This window comes from Caenorhabditis briggsae, assembly GCF_000004555.2.
Source record: "Caenorhabditis briggsae AF16 supercontig from assembly CB4, cb25.NA_227, whole genome shotgun sequence".
Taxonomy (NCBI): domain Eukaryota; kingdom Metazoa; phylum Nematoda; class Chromadorea; order Rhabditida; family Rhabditidae; genus Caenorhabditis; species Caenorhabditis briggsae.
In genome coordinates this window covers 1-13,408 of record NW_025543440.1, presented here as the reverse complement: position 1 = coordinate 13,408, position 13,408 = coordinate 1, and the positions used below count along the sequence as shown (strand labels likewise).

Here is a 13,408-nt window from a genome sequence, read left to right as displayed (position 1 = left end):
TTTTAGTTTTTGAATTCAGTAAGTCTGGAGCTTGAAAATGAGCCTAAACACGACTAGATTTCAAAAAATTTCAAAATTTCAAAAAATTTCAAATTTTCAAATTTTTCGAAAAATCGTCGTGTTTAGGCTCATTTTGAAGCGCTTTGATTGTTATATTTGAAAATTGTGTAACTTTTGATTTTCCATGAGAACCGATCGATTTATGATCGATTTTCGGAATTTTCGATAAAAATATGTTTGGGTTCATTTTGAAGCTACAATCTTGTTCAATTTTGTTAGCGTGACTATTTTTGAAACGGCCTTCTATACGATTTGAAAAATGAAAAACTCAAATTTTGTAGGTATGAAGCTTCAAAATGAGCCCAAACACTACGATTATTCAATTTTTAAAAGAATTTTTGCGAATTTCAGATTTTCGATTTTTTAGAATTTCTTTTAAAATTGGTCTAATAACTTCTGACAACTAGACTTTTTGAATTTTTCATTTTAACAGCTTGAAAATGAGCCCGAAATCAACAAAATTCGTTCAATTTTGAGTTTTGGAGGCTAGAGACGCAGAGAAACGAGACACACTGCGTCACTAGCCCCCCGCGCGCATCGAACACCCTAACTTTGTCAGTTTCAGAGCTAGGTTTATGAAAATTTAATTTTTGAATTGAGCAGATTAAGAGCTTGAAAATGAGCCTAAACACGACTAGATTTTAAAAAATTTCGAAATTTCAAAAAATCAAAATTTTCAAATTAACAATTTTCAGATCCACCCTTCCACAAAGAACTGGAAAATTAAAAACTCAAGAATTTTCATTTTTTACTCATATTTCTGAGTATTTGCCTCAAATTCTCTCTTTTTTGGATCTCAACTCTTTGGAACAAATACCGATGGAAAATTTGAAAAACTTCAATTTCGCAGAATTCGAGAAAGTTCTGGATCTGGAAATTTGGAGAAATGAGGAGAATCCAAAAAATCAGTTGAGATTGGTTTTTGGTTTTAATGAAATTTCTGAACGTGTTATGGAAACAATTGAAAAGGTGGGGTTTTTGAATTTTTCTGAATTTCTGCTGGGTCCCTGGATTCCTAAATCCCTGGGTCCCTGGGTCCCTGGGTCCCTGGGTCCCTGGGTCCCTGGGTCCCTGGGTCCCTGGGTCCCTGGGTCCCTGGGTCCCTGGGTCCCTGGGTCCCTGGGTCCCTGGATTCCTAAATCCCTGGATTCCTAAATCCCTGGGTCCCTGGGTCCCTGTGTCCCTGGGTCCCTGGATTCCTAAATCCCAGGGTCCCTGGGTCCCTGGGTCCCTGGGTCCCTGGGTCCCTGGGTCCCTGGGTCCCAGGGTCCCTGGGTCCCTGGGTCCCAGGGTCCCTGGGTCCCTGGGTCCCTGGGTCCCTGGGTCCCTGGGTCCCTGGGTCCCTGGGTCCCTGGGTTCCTGGGTCCCTGGGTCCCTAGTTTCCTGATTTCTGAATTTCCGAATTTCTAATTTTTTTCAGGCATTCTCCAATTGCTCCTACTTCGAATCAATTGTAATTAAAGCTAAGATAATTGACCAATTATCTCTAACAAAAACTTTCGGTCCCCCGAAACCAGAAACCGATCAATTCGAAGAAGGTCACAGAATGGAAATTTCAAATTCTAATGGAGACTTGTTAATTTATTCATTTGAAGATGGTTTTCATTATTTTTCTCGATTCCAAAAAGATTTGGAATCTGAAATTTCAAGTTTGGAGGGGGATTTGGAAGAATTATCAATCTGTGAAAATTTGGAATGCCTGAATTTAATTCGAAATTTACCAGAGGTTAGAAAGATTTGAAATTTAAAATTTTGTAAAAATTGAATTTCAGCATCTAAAATCCTTATGTTTGGTCCCTTCTGATAGCAACATTCCGCGGGAAATTTTTGAAAATCATATAATTTTAGAACGTGTTTTAAAGAACCAGCAATTGTTTGAAATGTGAGTGAAAATTTTGAAAAAATCTGAAAAAAACATATTGTTGGAGTTTTTGAAATGTTCGATTTTTCAGAATTTCTTTCAAAATTGCTTTAATAACTTCTGACAACTAGAATATTCGAATTTCGCATTTTAACAACTTCAAAATAAGCCCAAAATCAATCAAATTCGTTTAATTTCGAGTTTTGGAGACTAGAGACGCAGAGAAACACTGCGTCTCTAGCCCCCCGCGCGCATTAGTAACCGTATCTTTCTGAGTTTTCGAGCTAGCTCAATGAAAAATATATTTCTGAATTGAGCAAATCTAGAGCTTCAAAACGAGCTTAAACACAACTAGATTTTAGAAAATTAAAAATTTCAAAAAATCGAAGTTTTCAAAATTTTTCAAAATTGGTCGTGTTTAAGCTCGTTTTGAAGCTCTAGGTCTGCTGAATTCAAAAACCAATTCTTCATAAACCTAGCTCTAAAACTGACAAAGATACACTGCTCAATGCGCGCGGGGGGGTAGAGAGAATTCCACCACATTGGAGTCTCCGCTGCTAGAGATGGTAATAGTGTTTTCTGACAATTTTGTTGCTTTTGGGCTCGTTTTGAAGCTATTAAAATGAGAAATTCGAAAATGCTAATTGTCAGAAGTTACTATTCCAATTTTAGAAAGAAATTCTAAAAAATCGAAAATCTGAAATTTTCGAAATTTCCAAAACTCAATTTTTTGTCCATTTTTTCCTCAGAATCTCTATTTCTTGCACTTCTATATTTTTCAGCGCGATTCTTGAAAAAGTCTCATCTGGAATTCGTCGAAGTATTTCGATAATCAAACCGGATCCAAAAATAAAATCGATATTGATTTATTTGTCAGATCCGGAAAATATCCAATTTTTAATTTCAACTCAAAATGGGGATCGCAAAAGTTTGAATTACAAATCAACTGGTTCGAACACTTGTATTGTCAAAACACATGGGCCAACTTATATAAAATCGATAAATCAAAATTCAAGATATCGATTTTTTGAAGACCTGAAAAAAATGTTGCGGTAATTAAAAAAAAAATTTTGGGCTTATTTTGATGCTCTTACTCTGCTGAATTTAACAGAAAAATGTTCATCAAGCAAGAATTAAAACTAACGAAGTCATAAGGCGCGAAGGCTAGAGACGCAGAGAAACGAGACACACTGCGTCTCTAGCCCCGCGCGCGCGCATTGAGCAGTGTAACTTTGTTAGTTTTAGCGCTAAATTCATGAAATTTTAGTTTTTGAATTCAGTAAGTCTGGAGCTTGAAAATGAGCCTAAACACGACTTGATTTCAAAAAATTTCAAAATTTCAAAAAAATTTCAAATTTTCAAATTTTTCGAAAAATGGTCGTGTTTCGCATTGAGCAGTGTAACTTTGTTAGTTTTAGAGCTAGGTTTGTAAAAAATATATTTTTGAGATCAGGAGAAACAGAGCTTCAAAATGAGCCTAAACACGGCCTGTTTCAGAATTTTTTCTAAAAATCTGAAAATTGCATATTTTTCAAAAAATTTTCAAAAACTTCCAAAATTGATCGTGTTTGGGCTCATTTTGAAGCTCTCAATAAGATCAACATTTTTCAGATTTCAAAAATCTGAAATCGAATCTCTGCGACTCGACTTTTCGAATTTGAATTTTTTCCCATCCCCAATGGTTTTCGAAATCGATGATTCCGAAACTCCGATCGATTATGATTTGGTGGAGAAGTCGAATTTGGAATTTTTAGACAAATTCCAAAATGTTCTGAAAAAACTGAGACCTCTCAAAATCCGAGAATTGTCTTTACGATGCGTACAGGAAGGCGATTTACGCACAGTTCTGGAGTTTCTGGAGCCAGGATTTTTGAAAAAAATCGATATTGAATATTTTTGCGATTTTCGAAATGAGAAAGTTTCGAGAAACGGCATTTTGACAGTACCGTATCCGGACCGTCGAAGCTATCCAAGAACGCTGGAATTAAGAAACGTCTCAAAAATGGAGCAATGGATGTTGGCTGAAAATCTGGAAATTGAGAAATATCGAATTCTTACTCCAATTCAAAATTTCAACATTGCTCATTTCAAAAAGGGAAAGATTACTGTAGAAAGTATGAGCTCTGAAGATGTAGTCTTTTTGAAAAATGTGAGTTTTAAAGTTTTTTTTTTGTTTTGAAATTTTCGAATATGGGGCGTGTTTGTGCTCATTTTGAAGCTTTTCAATGCTCAATTTCATATCAGTAGGATGCAAGCTTTAAAATGAGCCCAAACACGACGAGTTTTGGAAATGTTTGAGGGACTATAGACGCAGAGAAACGAGACAGACTGCGTCTCTAGCCCCCGCGCGCATTGGTCAGCATAACTTTGTCAGTTCTAGAGCTGGGTTTGTGAAAACTGTATTTTTAAAAGTGGAAAAATTTGAGCTTCAAAATGAGCCCAAACACGGCCTGTTTCAGAATTTTCTGAAAATCTGAAAATTTCAGATTTTTCAAAATTTTTCGAATATGGGTCGTGTTTGGGCTCATTTTGAAGCGCTTTGATTTTTATATGTGAAAATTGTGTAATTTTTAACTTTCCATGAGAACCGATCGATTTATGATCGATTTTCGAAAAGTCAGAATTTTTGAAAAAATAGGTGTTTGGGCTCATTTTGAAGCTACAATCTTGTTCATTTTAAACTTTCGTTAGCATGACCAGTTTTGAAACGATTGTCTATAAAATTTGAAAAATGAAAAATTCAAAATTTGTAGGTTTGAACCTTTGAAATGAGCCCAAACACGACAATTATTCAAATTTTTTGAAAATTTTGAAAAAATCAGATTTTCGATTTTTGATAAAAATTTAACAAAATTGCTTTAATAACTTCTGACAACTAGAATTCTCGAATTTCTCATTTTAACATCTTCAAAATGAGCCCAAAATCAACAAAATTCGTTCAATTTCGAGTTTTGGAAGCTAGAGACGTAGAGAAACAAGACACACTGCGTCTCTAGTCCGCCTGCGCATCGGACCCTCTAACTTTGTAAGTTTCAGAGCTAGGTTTATGAAAATTTAATTTTTGAATTGAGCAGATTAAGAGCTTGAAAATGAGCCGAAACACGACTAGATTTTAACAATTTTTGAATTTTTGAAAAATTTTGAAAAACCTGAAAATATGGAATTTGGTGATTGTTATTAGTAATGATAATGATATGTATTTGTGAACAGTGTATTTTTAAGAATACGAAAAATTAAACTTCAAAATGAGCCTAAACACGACAAGTTTTGAAAAAATCTGAATAATCTAAAAATTTCGAAATTTCGAAATTTATCCAAAAATGGTCGTGCTCGATTTGAAGTTTGAAAATTGAGATATTTTATTTTTTCATTACCTATTTTCAGATATTCTTGGCAAATCCGTCGCTAGAAAAATTCATAGTCCAAATCAATCAATGTCAAATCGATGTGAGCCTCTATCATCCTGATTTTTTGGGAAATCCAGTTATAGCATCGCTGAAGGCACAGGCTTGGTATTTTCAGTATCCAGAATCGGAAAATTATCTACATATTAAGTATAATGTATTTCAATCAATAACTTTTTCAAAAGTCCATAGCTCTGTTGTACCGGCTCCCAATCAATAAATCAATAAACCGTTTTTTGCATTTTTTAAATTTTCGAAAAAAGTTTTTGCTACTTTCTCTCTATACCTAAAATGTTTTCTTTTGCTTTTTTAATTTTCTTTTTTTTTTCGAGAAATTTCCAGAAATGCCCAACCTACCTGATATGCCGGAAGAAGTGCTGAAAATCATCTTGAAAGATGCAGATTTGAGGAGAATGTGAGTCAAGAAATGTGCAACAGTTTTAAAATTTGATTTAACAATTTTTCAAGCTTCAAATTGAGCCCATACACGACCCATTTTCGAATTTTTTAGAAAATCTGAAATTTTCAGATTTTTCAAAATTTTTCAAAAATTCAAAAATTGTTAAAATCTAGTCGTGTTTCGGCTCATTTTCAAGCTCTAGATCTGCTCAGTTCAAAAATTAAATTTTCATAAACCTAGCTCTAGAACTGACAAAGTTACAGTGCTCAATGCGCACGGGGGCTAGAGACGCAGTGTGTCTTGTTTCTCTGCGTCTCTAGCTTCCGATACTCGAAATTGAACGAATTTTGTTGATTTTGGGCTCATTTTGAAGATGTTAAAATGAGAAATTCAAGAATTCTAGTTGTCAGAAGATATTAAAGCAATTTTGTTAAATTTTAATCAAAAATCGAAAATCTGATTTTTTCAAAATTTTCAAAAAATTTGAATAATTGTCGTGTTTGGGCTCATTTTAAACCTTTAAATCTACAAATTTTTCATTTTTCATTTTGCAAATCGTATAGAAAGCCGCTTTAAAACTAGTCATGCTAACAAAAGTGAACAAGATTGTAGCTTCAAAATGAGCCCAAACACCTATTTTTCAAAAATTCTGACTTTTCGAAAATCGATCATAAATCGATCGGTTCTCATGGAAAGTTTAAAATTACACAATTTTCACATATAAAAATCAAAACGCTTCAAAATGAGCCCAAACACGACCCATATTCGAAAAATTTTGAAAAATCTGAAATTTTCAGATTTTCAGAAAATTCTGAAACAGGCCGTGTTTGGGCTCATTTTGAAGCTCAAATTTTTCTAATTTCAAAAATACAGTTTTCACAAACCTAGCTCTAGAACTGACAAAGTTATGCTGACCAATGCGCGCGGGGGCTAGAGACGCAGTGTGTCTCGTTTCTCTGCGTCTCTAGTCCCTCAAACATTTCCAAAACTCGTCGTGTTTGGGCTCATTTCAAAGCTTGCACCCTACTGAATTGAAATTGAGCATTTTATGCTAGAATTGAAAATCCAAAAATCTCAAAAAACCAAAAAAAAATTTCAGACTGTCGCTTCGAAAAGTTTGCCACCAAATGCGAGACCTTCTGGACCAGATGGATTTCGATTTTGGGATCGATCAAATTCAAATTTCTCGAAAATTATATGAAACGGATCTAGAAATTTCTACAGGTCCCGAAAACTTTCTTATCACTTATCAGTGGAAACCTGCCGAATCGGAACCATGTATAATTTTGGATGGGATCCGAACATTTGAAATTTTGGAATCTAAACATTTATCAAAAATTGATGCCCATAATCGAGACTATGATTCCTTGTTTTTTGGAGATTTGAGGATTATTTTGAAATTTGTAAAAAATTTAAATCTTCTAAAAATCCAAACTATCCCGGACAACCAATTTAATGGTTTCTATTCCTGTCCCATTAACACTTTAAGATTTTATAACAATTTCGAAAGATATCTAAAGTCTGAAAATATTTATCTGAAAGTGGGAACGTTGAATTTCGTGGCTCACTCGCAACACCAAGTCCTACAAATCCTTCCATTCATTCATTCAAACTTTCTGGAAACGCTGGACATTGTTCTGGAGTACCCCCGACATCCGGAGCATTTGGAGGCTATTCAATCGATAAAAATCGATAAAATCACAGAATTGGATCAATGGAAAAATGCGGAAAATTTGAGAATTCAAGGGCTGATTTTTCCGCCAAAAATCAAGGATTTCGAACACTTTGAATTGGTTGAAATATCGATTGCAACTGTGGTAGAGGATGAACTAAGGGAGATAAAAGAGGTACGGATCTGCAAATTTGGGGCTGAAACTAGAATATTCAAGTTTAGCAGGTAAAGAGATTTAAAATAAGCCCAAATACGACCAATTTTGGAAAATTTTCGAAATTTTCGAAAAATCTGAAATTTTCAGATTTTCAGATTTTTCAAATTTTTTTGAATATGGGTCGTGTTTGGGCTCATTTTGAAGTTTTTCAATTGTTATATTTGAAAAACGTGTGACTTTATTTTCCATGAGAAATTGATCGATCCCAAAATCGAAATCCATCTGGTCCAGGAGGTCTCGCATTTGGTGGCAAACTTTTCGAAGCGACAGTCTGAAATTTTGGTTTTTTGAGATTTTTGGATTTTCAATTCTAGCTGGAAATGCTCAATTTCATATCAGTAGGATGCAAGCTTTAAAATGAGCCCAAACACGACAAGTTTTGGAAATGTTTGAGGGACTAGAGACGCAGAGAAACAAGACACACTGCGTCTCTAGCCCCGCGCGCATTGGTCAGCATAACTTTGTCAGTTCTAGAGCTAGGTTTGTGAAAACTGTATTTTTAAAAGTAGAAAAATTTGAGCTTCAAAATGAGCCCAAACACGGCCTGTTTCAGAATTTTCTGAAAATCTGAAAATTTCAGATTTTTCAAAATTTTTCGAATATGGGTCGTGTTTGGGCTCATTTTGAAGCGCTTTGATTTTTATATGTGAAAATTGTGTAATTTTAAACTTTCCATGAGAACCGATCGATTTATGATCGATTTTCGAAAAATCGGAATTTTTGAAAAATAGGTGTTTGGGCTCATTTTGAAGCTACAATCTTGTTCATTTTAAACTTTCGTTAGCATGACTAGTTTTGGAACGGCTTTCTATACGATTTGAAAAATGAAAAATGAAAAATTTTGTAAGTTTGAACCTTTAAAATGAGCCCAAACACGACAATTATTCAAAATGTTTGGATTTTTGAAATTTTCAGATTTTCGATTTTTTTAGAATTTATTTTAAAATTGGAGTAACAACTTCTGACAACTAGAATTTTTAAATTTCTCATTTCAACAGCTTCAAAATCAGCTCGAAATCCACAAAATTCGTTCAATTTCGAGTTTTGGAGGCTAGAGACGCAGAGAAACGAGACACACTGCGTCTCTAGCCCCCGTGCGCATTGAGCAATGTAACTTTGTCAGTTCTGGGGCTAGATTTATGAAAAATTGGTTTTTGAATTCAGCAGGTCTAGAGCTTGAAAATGAGCCTAAACACGACTAGATTTCAAAAAAATTTAAAATTTCAAAAAATCAAAAATTTCAAATTGTTTTGAAATTTCCAAAACAACACATTTGAAGTCATTTTTGCAGGCATTTTTCAATGAAAATTCCCGCCTCAACTGTTTCGAAATCAATTACATTCATATGGACGTCACAACGCTTCTCCGAGTTTTTGGATTTCCAGAAAACCGGCCTGAGGATTCTGCGGATTCTGAAAATTGGTATTTTCCAATTAAAGACGATCAAATTCTGCTGAAAATCGGACATTATCCACTGGAAGATGCGAATCACGAGCAATTGGATCCAATTTATTCAAGCATTCTTTTCTTGAAATGTTTCAAAATTCCGGAATAAAGTTTTGATTTATTTTTAGAAGATATGAAAGTTCAGAATTTCAAAAATTCAGAAATTCAGAAATTCAGAAATTCAGAAATTCAGAAATTCAAAAAATGCTGAAATTCAGAAATTCAGAAATTCAGAAATTCAGAAATTCAGAAATTCAGAAATTCAGAAATTCAGAAATTCAAAAAATGCTGAAATTCAGAAATTCAGAAATTCAGAAATTCAGAAATTCAGAAATTCAGAAATTCAGAAATTCAGAAATTCAGAAATTCAGAAATTCAGAAATTCAGAAATTCAGAAATTCAGAAATTCAGAAATTCAGAAATTCAGAAATTCAGAAATTCAGAAATTCAGAAATTCAGAAATTCAGAAATTCAGAAATTCAGAAATTCAGAAATTCAGAAATTCAGAAATTCAGAAATTCAGAAATTCAGAAATTCAGAAATTCAGAAATTCAGAAATTCAGAAATTCAGAAATTCAAAAAATGCTGAAATTCAGAAATTCAGAAATTCAGAAATTCAGAAATTCAAAAAATGCTGAAATTCAGAAATTCAGAAATTCAGAAATTCAGAAATTCAGAAATTCAGAAATTCAGAAATTCAGAAATTCAGAAATTCAGAAGAAATTCAGAAATTCAGAAATTCGGAAATTCAGAAATTCACAAATTCACAAATTCAAAAAATGATGAAATTCTAAAATTTTAAAAATTCTAAAATTTCTGAATTTCTGAATTTCTGAATTTCTAAATTTCTGAATTTTTGAATTTTAATGTTTTTCGGTTTTGTGCTTTTTGTGATTTTTCTATTTCTGTGAGTCAGCAGACTGATAAAAATTTTTTCTTATCATTTCGAAAAGAGACGTTTTGGATGACGAAAAAAGGCAAATAGAGGAGAATCATCGTCTAAAAATCATAATTTTTCGGAAATTTTCGTAAAATTTTTATTATAAAATTGATCTTTTTTTTCAGCGTTTTCAGAATTTTTCAGGCTGACAATTTGCCAATTTCAGACTTTTTTTCAGATTTGTTTTTGTTTTTTTTTTCTTAAAACATTTTTAAAAAAACTTTTCCAGAAAAATGGTAAATTCTCTGACTGAAATCCCAGAAGTTCCACAAAAACTGATTTTGGACAAATTGGATTTTCCCGCCATGTAAGTCGATTTGTATTTTTCTTGGTGCATTTTTAGTGACTTGGCGCAATTTGTGTGCCTTGGCGCGTTTTCTGTGCCTTGACGCTTTTCCAGTGACTTGACGCTTTTCCAGTGACTTAACGCAGTTTCAGTGACTTGAGGCGGTTCTAGTTCCTTGGCGCATTTTCAGTGCCTTTCCGCGAAATTTCGTCTCTTGGTGCATTTCTATTGCTTTAGCGCCTTTTCAGTGCATTGACACGTTTTTCGTGTGTCGCCGCATATTTGGTGACTTTGCGCAACTTGAGTGCCCTAGAGCATTTTCGGTGACTTCCTTGACGCAATTTGAGTCACTTGACGCCTTTTCGGTTCTTTGGGATAGTTTAGGTTGCTTGACGCATTTCCAGTGCCTTGAGGTATTTCTAGTTTCTTGACCCATTTCTAGACCCTTGGTGCGGTTCTAGTTCTTTTGCGCGTTTTTAATGCGTTGACGCGTTTCCGGTGCCTTCATTTTCAGTGATTTGTTTCGAATTCGTTCCCTAGACGCATTTCTAGTACACTATACGTGCCTTGACGCAATTTAAATTCCTTGACGCGATTTGAGGCCATTGACGCATTTTCAGTGACTTGGCGCAATTTGAGTGCCTTGACGCATTTCTAGTCACTTTGCGCAATTTGAGCGCCTTTACGCTTTTCCAGTGAGTCGACGCAATTTTAATGCTTTGACGCAATTCTAGTGCTTGACTCGTATTTGGTGCTTTGACGCAGTTTGGGTGACTATGCGCGTTTCTGATGATTTGACGCAATTCTAGTGTTTTGACGCATACTTGGTGCCTTGGTGCAAGTTGATTGGCTTGATGCAAATTTCGTCTCTTGGCGCATTTCTGGTGTGATACAGCGTTTTCAGCACCTTGACGCAGTCGGATCTTGACGCAACTTTAGTGCCTTTTCTCGACCTTTGGCGCGTTTCTAGTCCCTTTGCGCATTTTTGGTGACTTGGCGCATTTTGGATGCCTCGTCACCGCAAATTCGATCCCATCACGCATTTTCAGTGACATCCTCCGACGCCTTTTCGGATTTTGGTGTTTTGGCGCATTTCTCGAGCCTTGACGCGTTCCTAGTTCCTCGACGCTTTTTTGGTGCTTTGACGTATTTCTTGCGCTTTGACGCATTTTGGGTGCCTTGGTGCAGTTTGAGTGTTTTGACGCGATTTGAGAGCCTTGGCGCATTTTAGGTGACTTAACGCATTTTTGGTGGCTTTGCGCATTTTCCGTGTTTGAACGCGTTTCTCGAGCCTTGACGCGCTTTCCGTGACTTGACACAATTCGAGTGAGTTGACTCTTTTTGGTGTTTTGGCGCATTTTTTGAACCTTGACTTGACGCGTTTCTAGTTCGTCGACGCTTTTTTGATTGGCTTGACGCATTTTTGGTGCGACGACTCATTTTTGGTCTCTTGGCGCATTTCCTGTGTCTTGACGCATTTTTTGTCTCTTGGCGCATTTCTAGTGCTTTGTTGCCTATTCAGTGCTTTGACGCATCTTAATGCCTAATCGCATTTTCGGTGCAATTTTCAGCCTATCCCTCCACAAAACGTGCATCGACTACCGTAACCTGATCGAAGACTACAAACCCGGAAAATCCGAACTACAAATTCAAATTGATTTGAAAAAAGAGTCAATCGATTACAAATTATCATGGCCAGCAGATCCGAGAAGTACAAAAACGATGAAAATGGGATGGAATGTTCGAGAAACTTACAAGAATTTGAATTTGAGCTACAGTAATCTCGAAAATGGATGTCAAATAATTTGGAAAAAGGAGGATTTGGATCCGCGGATTTTGTTTAATGTTCAGAAGCCAAAAACCAAAATTTTGAAGGACCAAAAATTCTTGCCAACTTTTTTAAAGGATTTTCAAATTTTAATGGACCTTCAAAGAACTACAGTAATCTTTCGAAAATTCGAATTGAATGTTCAAGAAAATTGTGAAGAGGAAGCCGGATTACTGTACTTGGAGCTGGAGAAAATTTTCCGAAAAAATCGAGGAATAAAAATCCGAAAATTGCAAATTCAAACTTTTGGAAATCAAGGGGTATTGGCAATTTTGCCATTCGTGAATCCAGAAAATTTGGAAAGGATTTCAATTGAAAATGCCAAAAAATCAGAAGAATTTCTGGAAAAAATGGAGGAAATAATGGAATCTGAGCAATGGAAAATGGCGAAAAATGTGGATTTTCGAAGATTTGTGGTCCCTTGGAAATTGGAAAAATATTTGAATTTCGAAAGTTTTTCAATTAATATTCCTAGAATTTCGAATCAGGATATGGTGGATTTGAGAAATGTGAGTTTTCAGAAATTCAGATGTTAGGGACCCAGATACCCAGGTACCCAGGGACCCAGGGACCCAGATACCCAGGTACCCAGGGACCCAGCGACCCAGAGATCCAGGGATCCAGGGATTTAAGGATCCATGGATCCAGATACCCATGGATCCAGGGACCCAGGGACCCAGAGATCCAGGGATCCAGGGATTTAAGGATCCATGGATCCAGATACCCATGGATCCAGGGACCCAGGGACCCAGGGATCCAGGGATCCAGGGACCCAGGGATTTTCGAGAATTCGAAAATTTAAAAATTCTGAAATTCGAAAATCTGTAAAATTCGAAAATTCGAAAATTTGTGAAAAATCAAAATTTTCCGAAAAGTGAAAATTTTCAAGATATTGAAAAGTTCCTGAAAATTCGGAATTTCAAAAATTCGGGAATTTCAAAAACGATACAAATTAGAATTTTTGAAATGCTTGAAAAATCCAAAATTTCTCATATTTTCATATTTTCAGAGCATTCTCATTGGAGCGAAATTCAAAACATTTGGAATTAATTTCCAAATTTTGGAGGACGACTACAAATTATTGGAATCAGAATTCGGAAGAAATATGACGACTCCACAACCAGAGCTATCGATTTTGGCCGCTTGGGAATGGAAATTTCCAGAAAAGAAGAGGAATTTTGTGGCGTTTTTGGGCGGTAACTATCTTTCTGTCCAACCATTGAACCTTTTTGAAGACGTTGAAATCATCGAAATCAATAATCAGCCTAATTTGCCAGTTGGAAACTTATTCAGA

The 13,408-nt window shown here is 35.3% G+C and overlaps 3 protein-coding genes across 3 annotated transcripts; all 3 read left to right on the top strand.

Annotated features, from left to right (window-relative positions):
* Positions 1-879: 879 nt before the first annotated feature.
* Positions 880-5,545, top strand: CBG24804 (the record flags this gene model as incomplete). Its single annotated transcript, XM_002648463.2, has 6 exons — positions 880-1,029; positions 1,481-1,786; positions 1,833-1,942; positions 2,704-2,973; positions 3,533-4,070; positions 5,306-5,545. The coding sequence occupies 6 exons, from the start codon at positions 880-882 to the stop codon at positions 5,543-5,545; spliced, it is 1,614 nt and encodes a 537-aa protein (XP_002648509.2).
* A 124-nt stretch (positions 5,546-5,669) lies between these two features.
* CBG24803 lies at positions 5,670-9,169 on the top strand (the record flags this gene model as incomplete). Its single annotated transcript, XM_045241057.1, has 3 exons — positions 5,670-5,740; positions 6,825-7,572; positions 8,906-9,169. The coding sequence occupies 3 exons, from the start codon at positions 5,670-5,672 to the stop codon at positions 9,167-9,169; spliced, it is 1,083 nt and encodes a 360-aa protein (XP_045091421.1).
* A 1,064-nt stretch (positions 9,170-10,233) lies between these two features.
* Positions 10,234-13,310, top strand: CBG24802 (the record flags this gene model as incomplete). Its single annotated transcript, XM_002648461.1, has 3 exons — positions 10,234-10,307; positions 11,858-12,623; positions 13,124-13,310. Coding segments are annotated over 3 exons (1,027 nt in total), but the record flags the coding sequence as incomplete, so codon positions are not given.
* Positions 13,311-13,408: the final 98 nt, after the last annotated feature.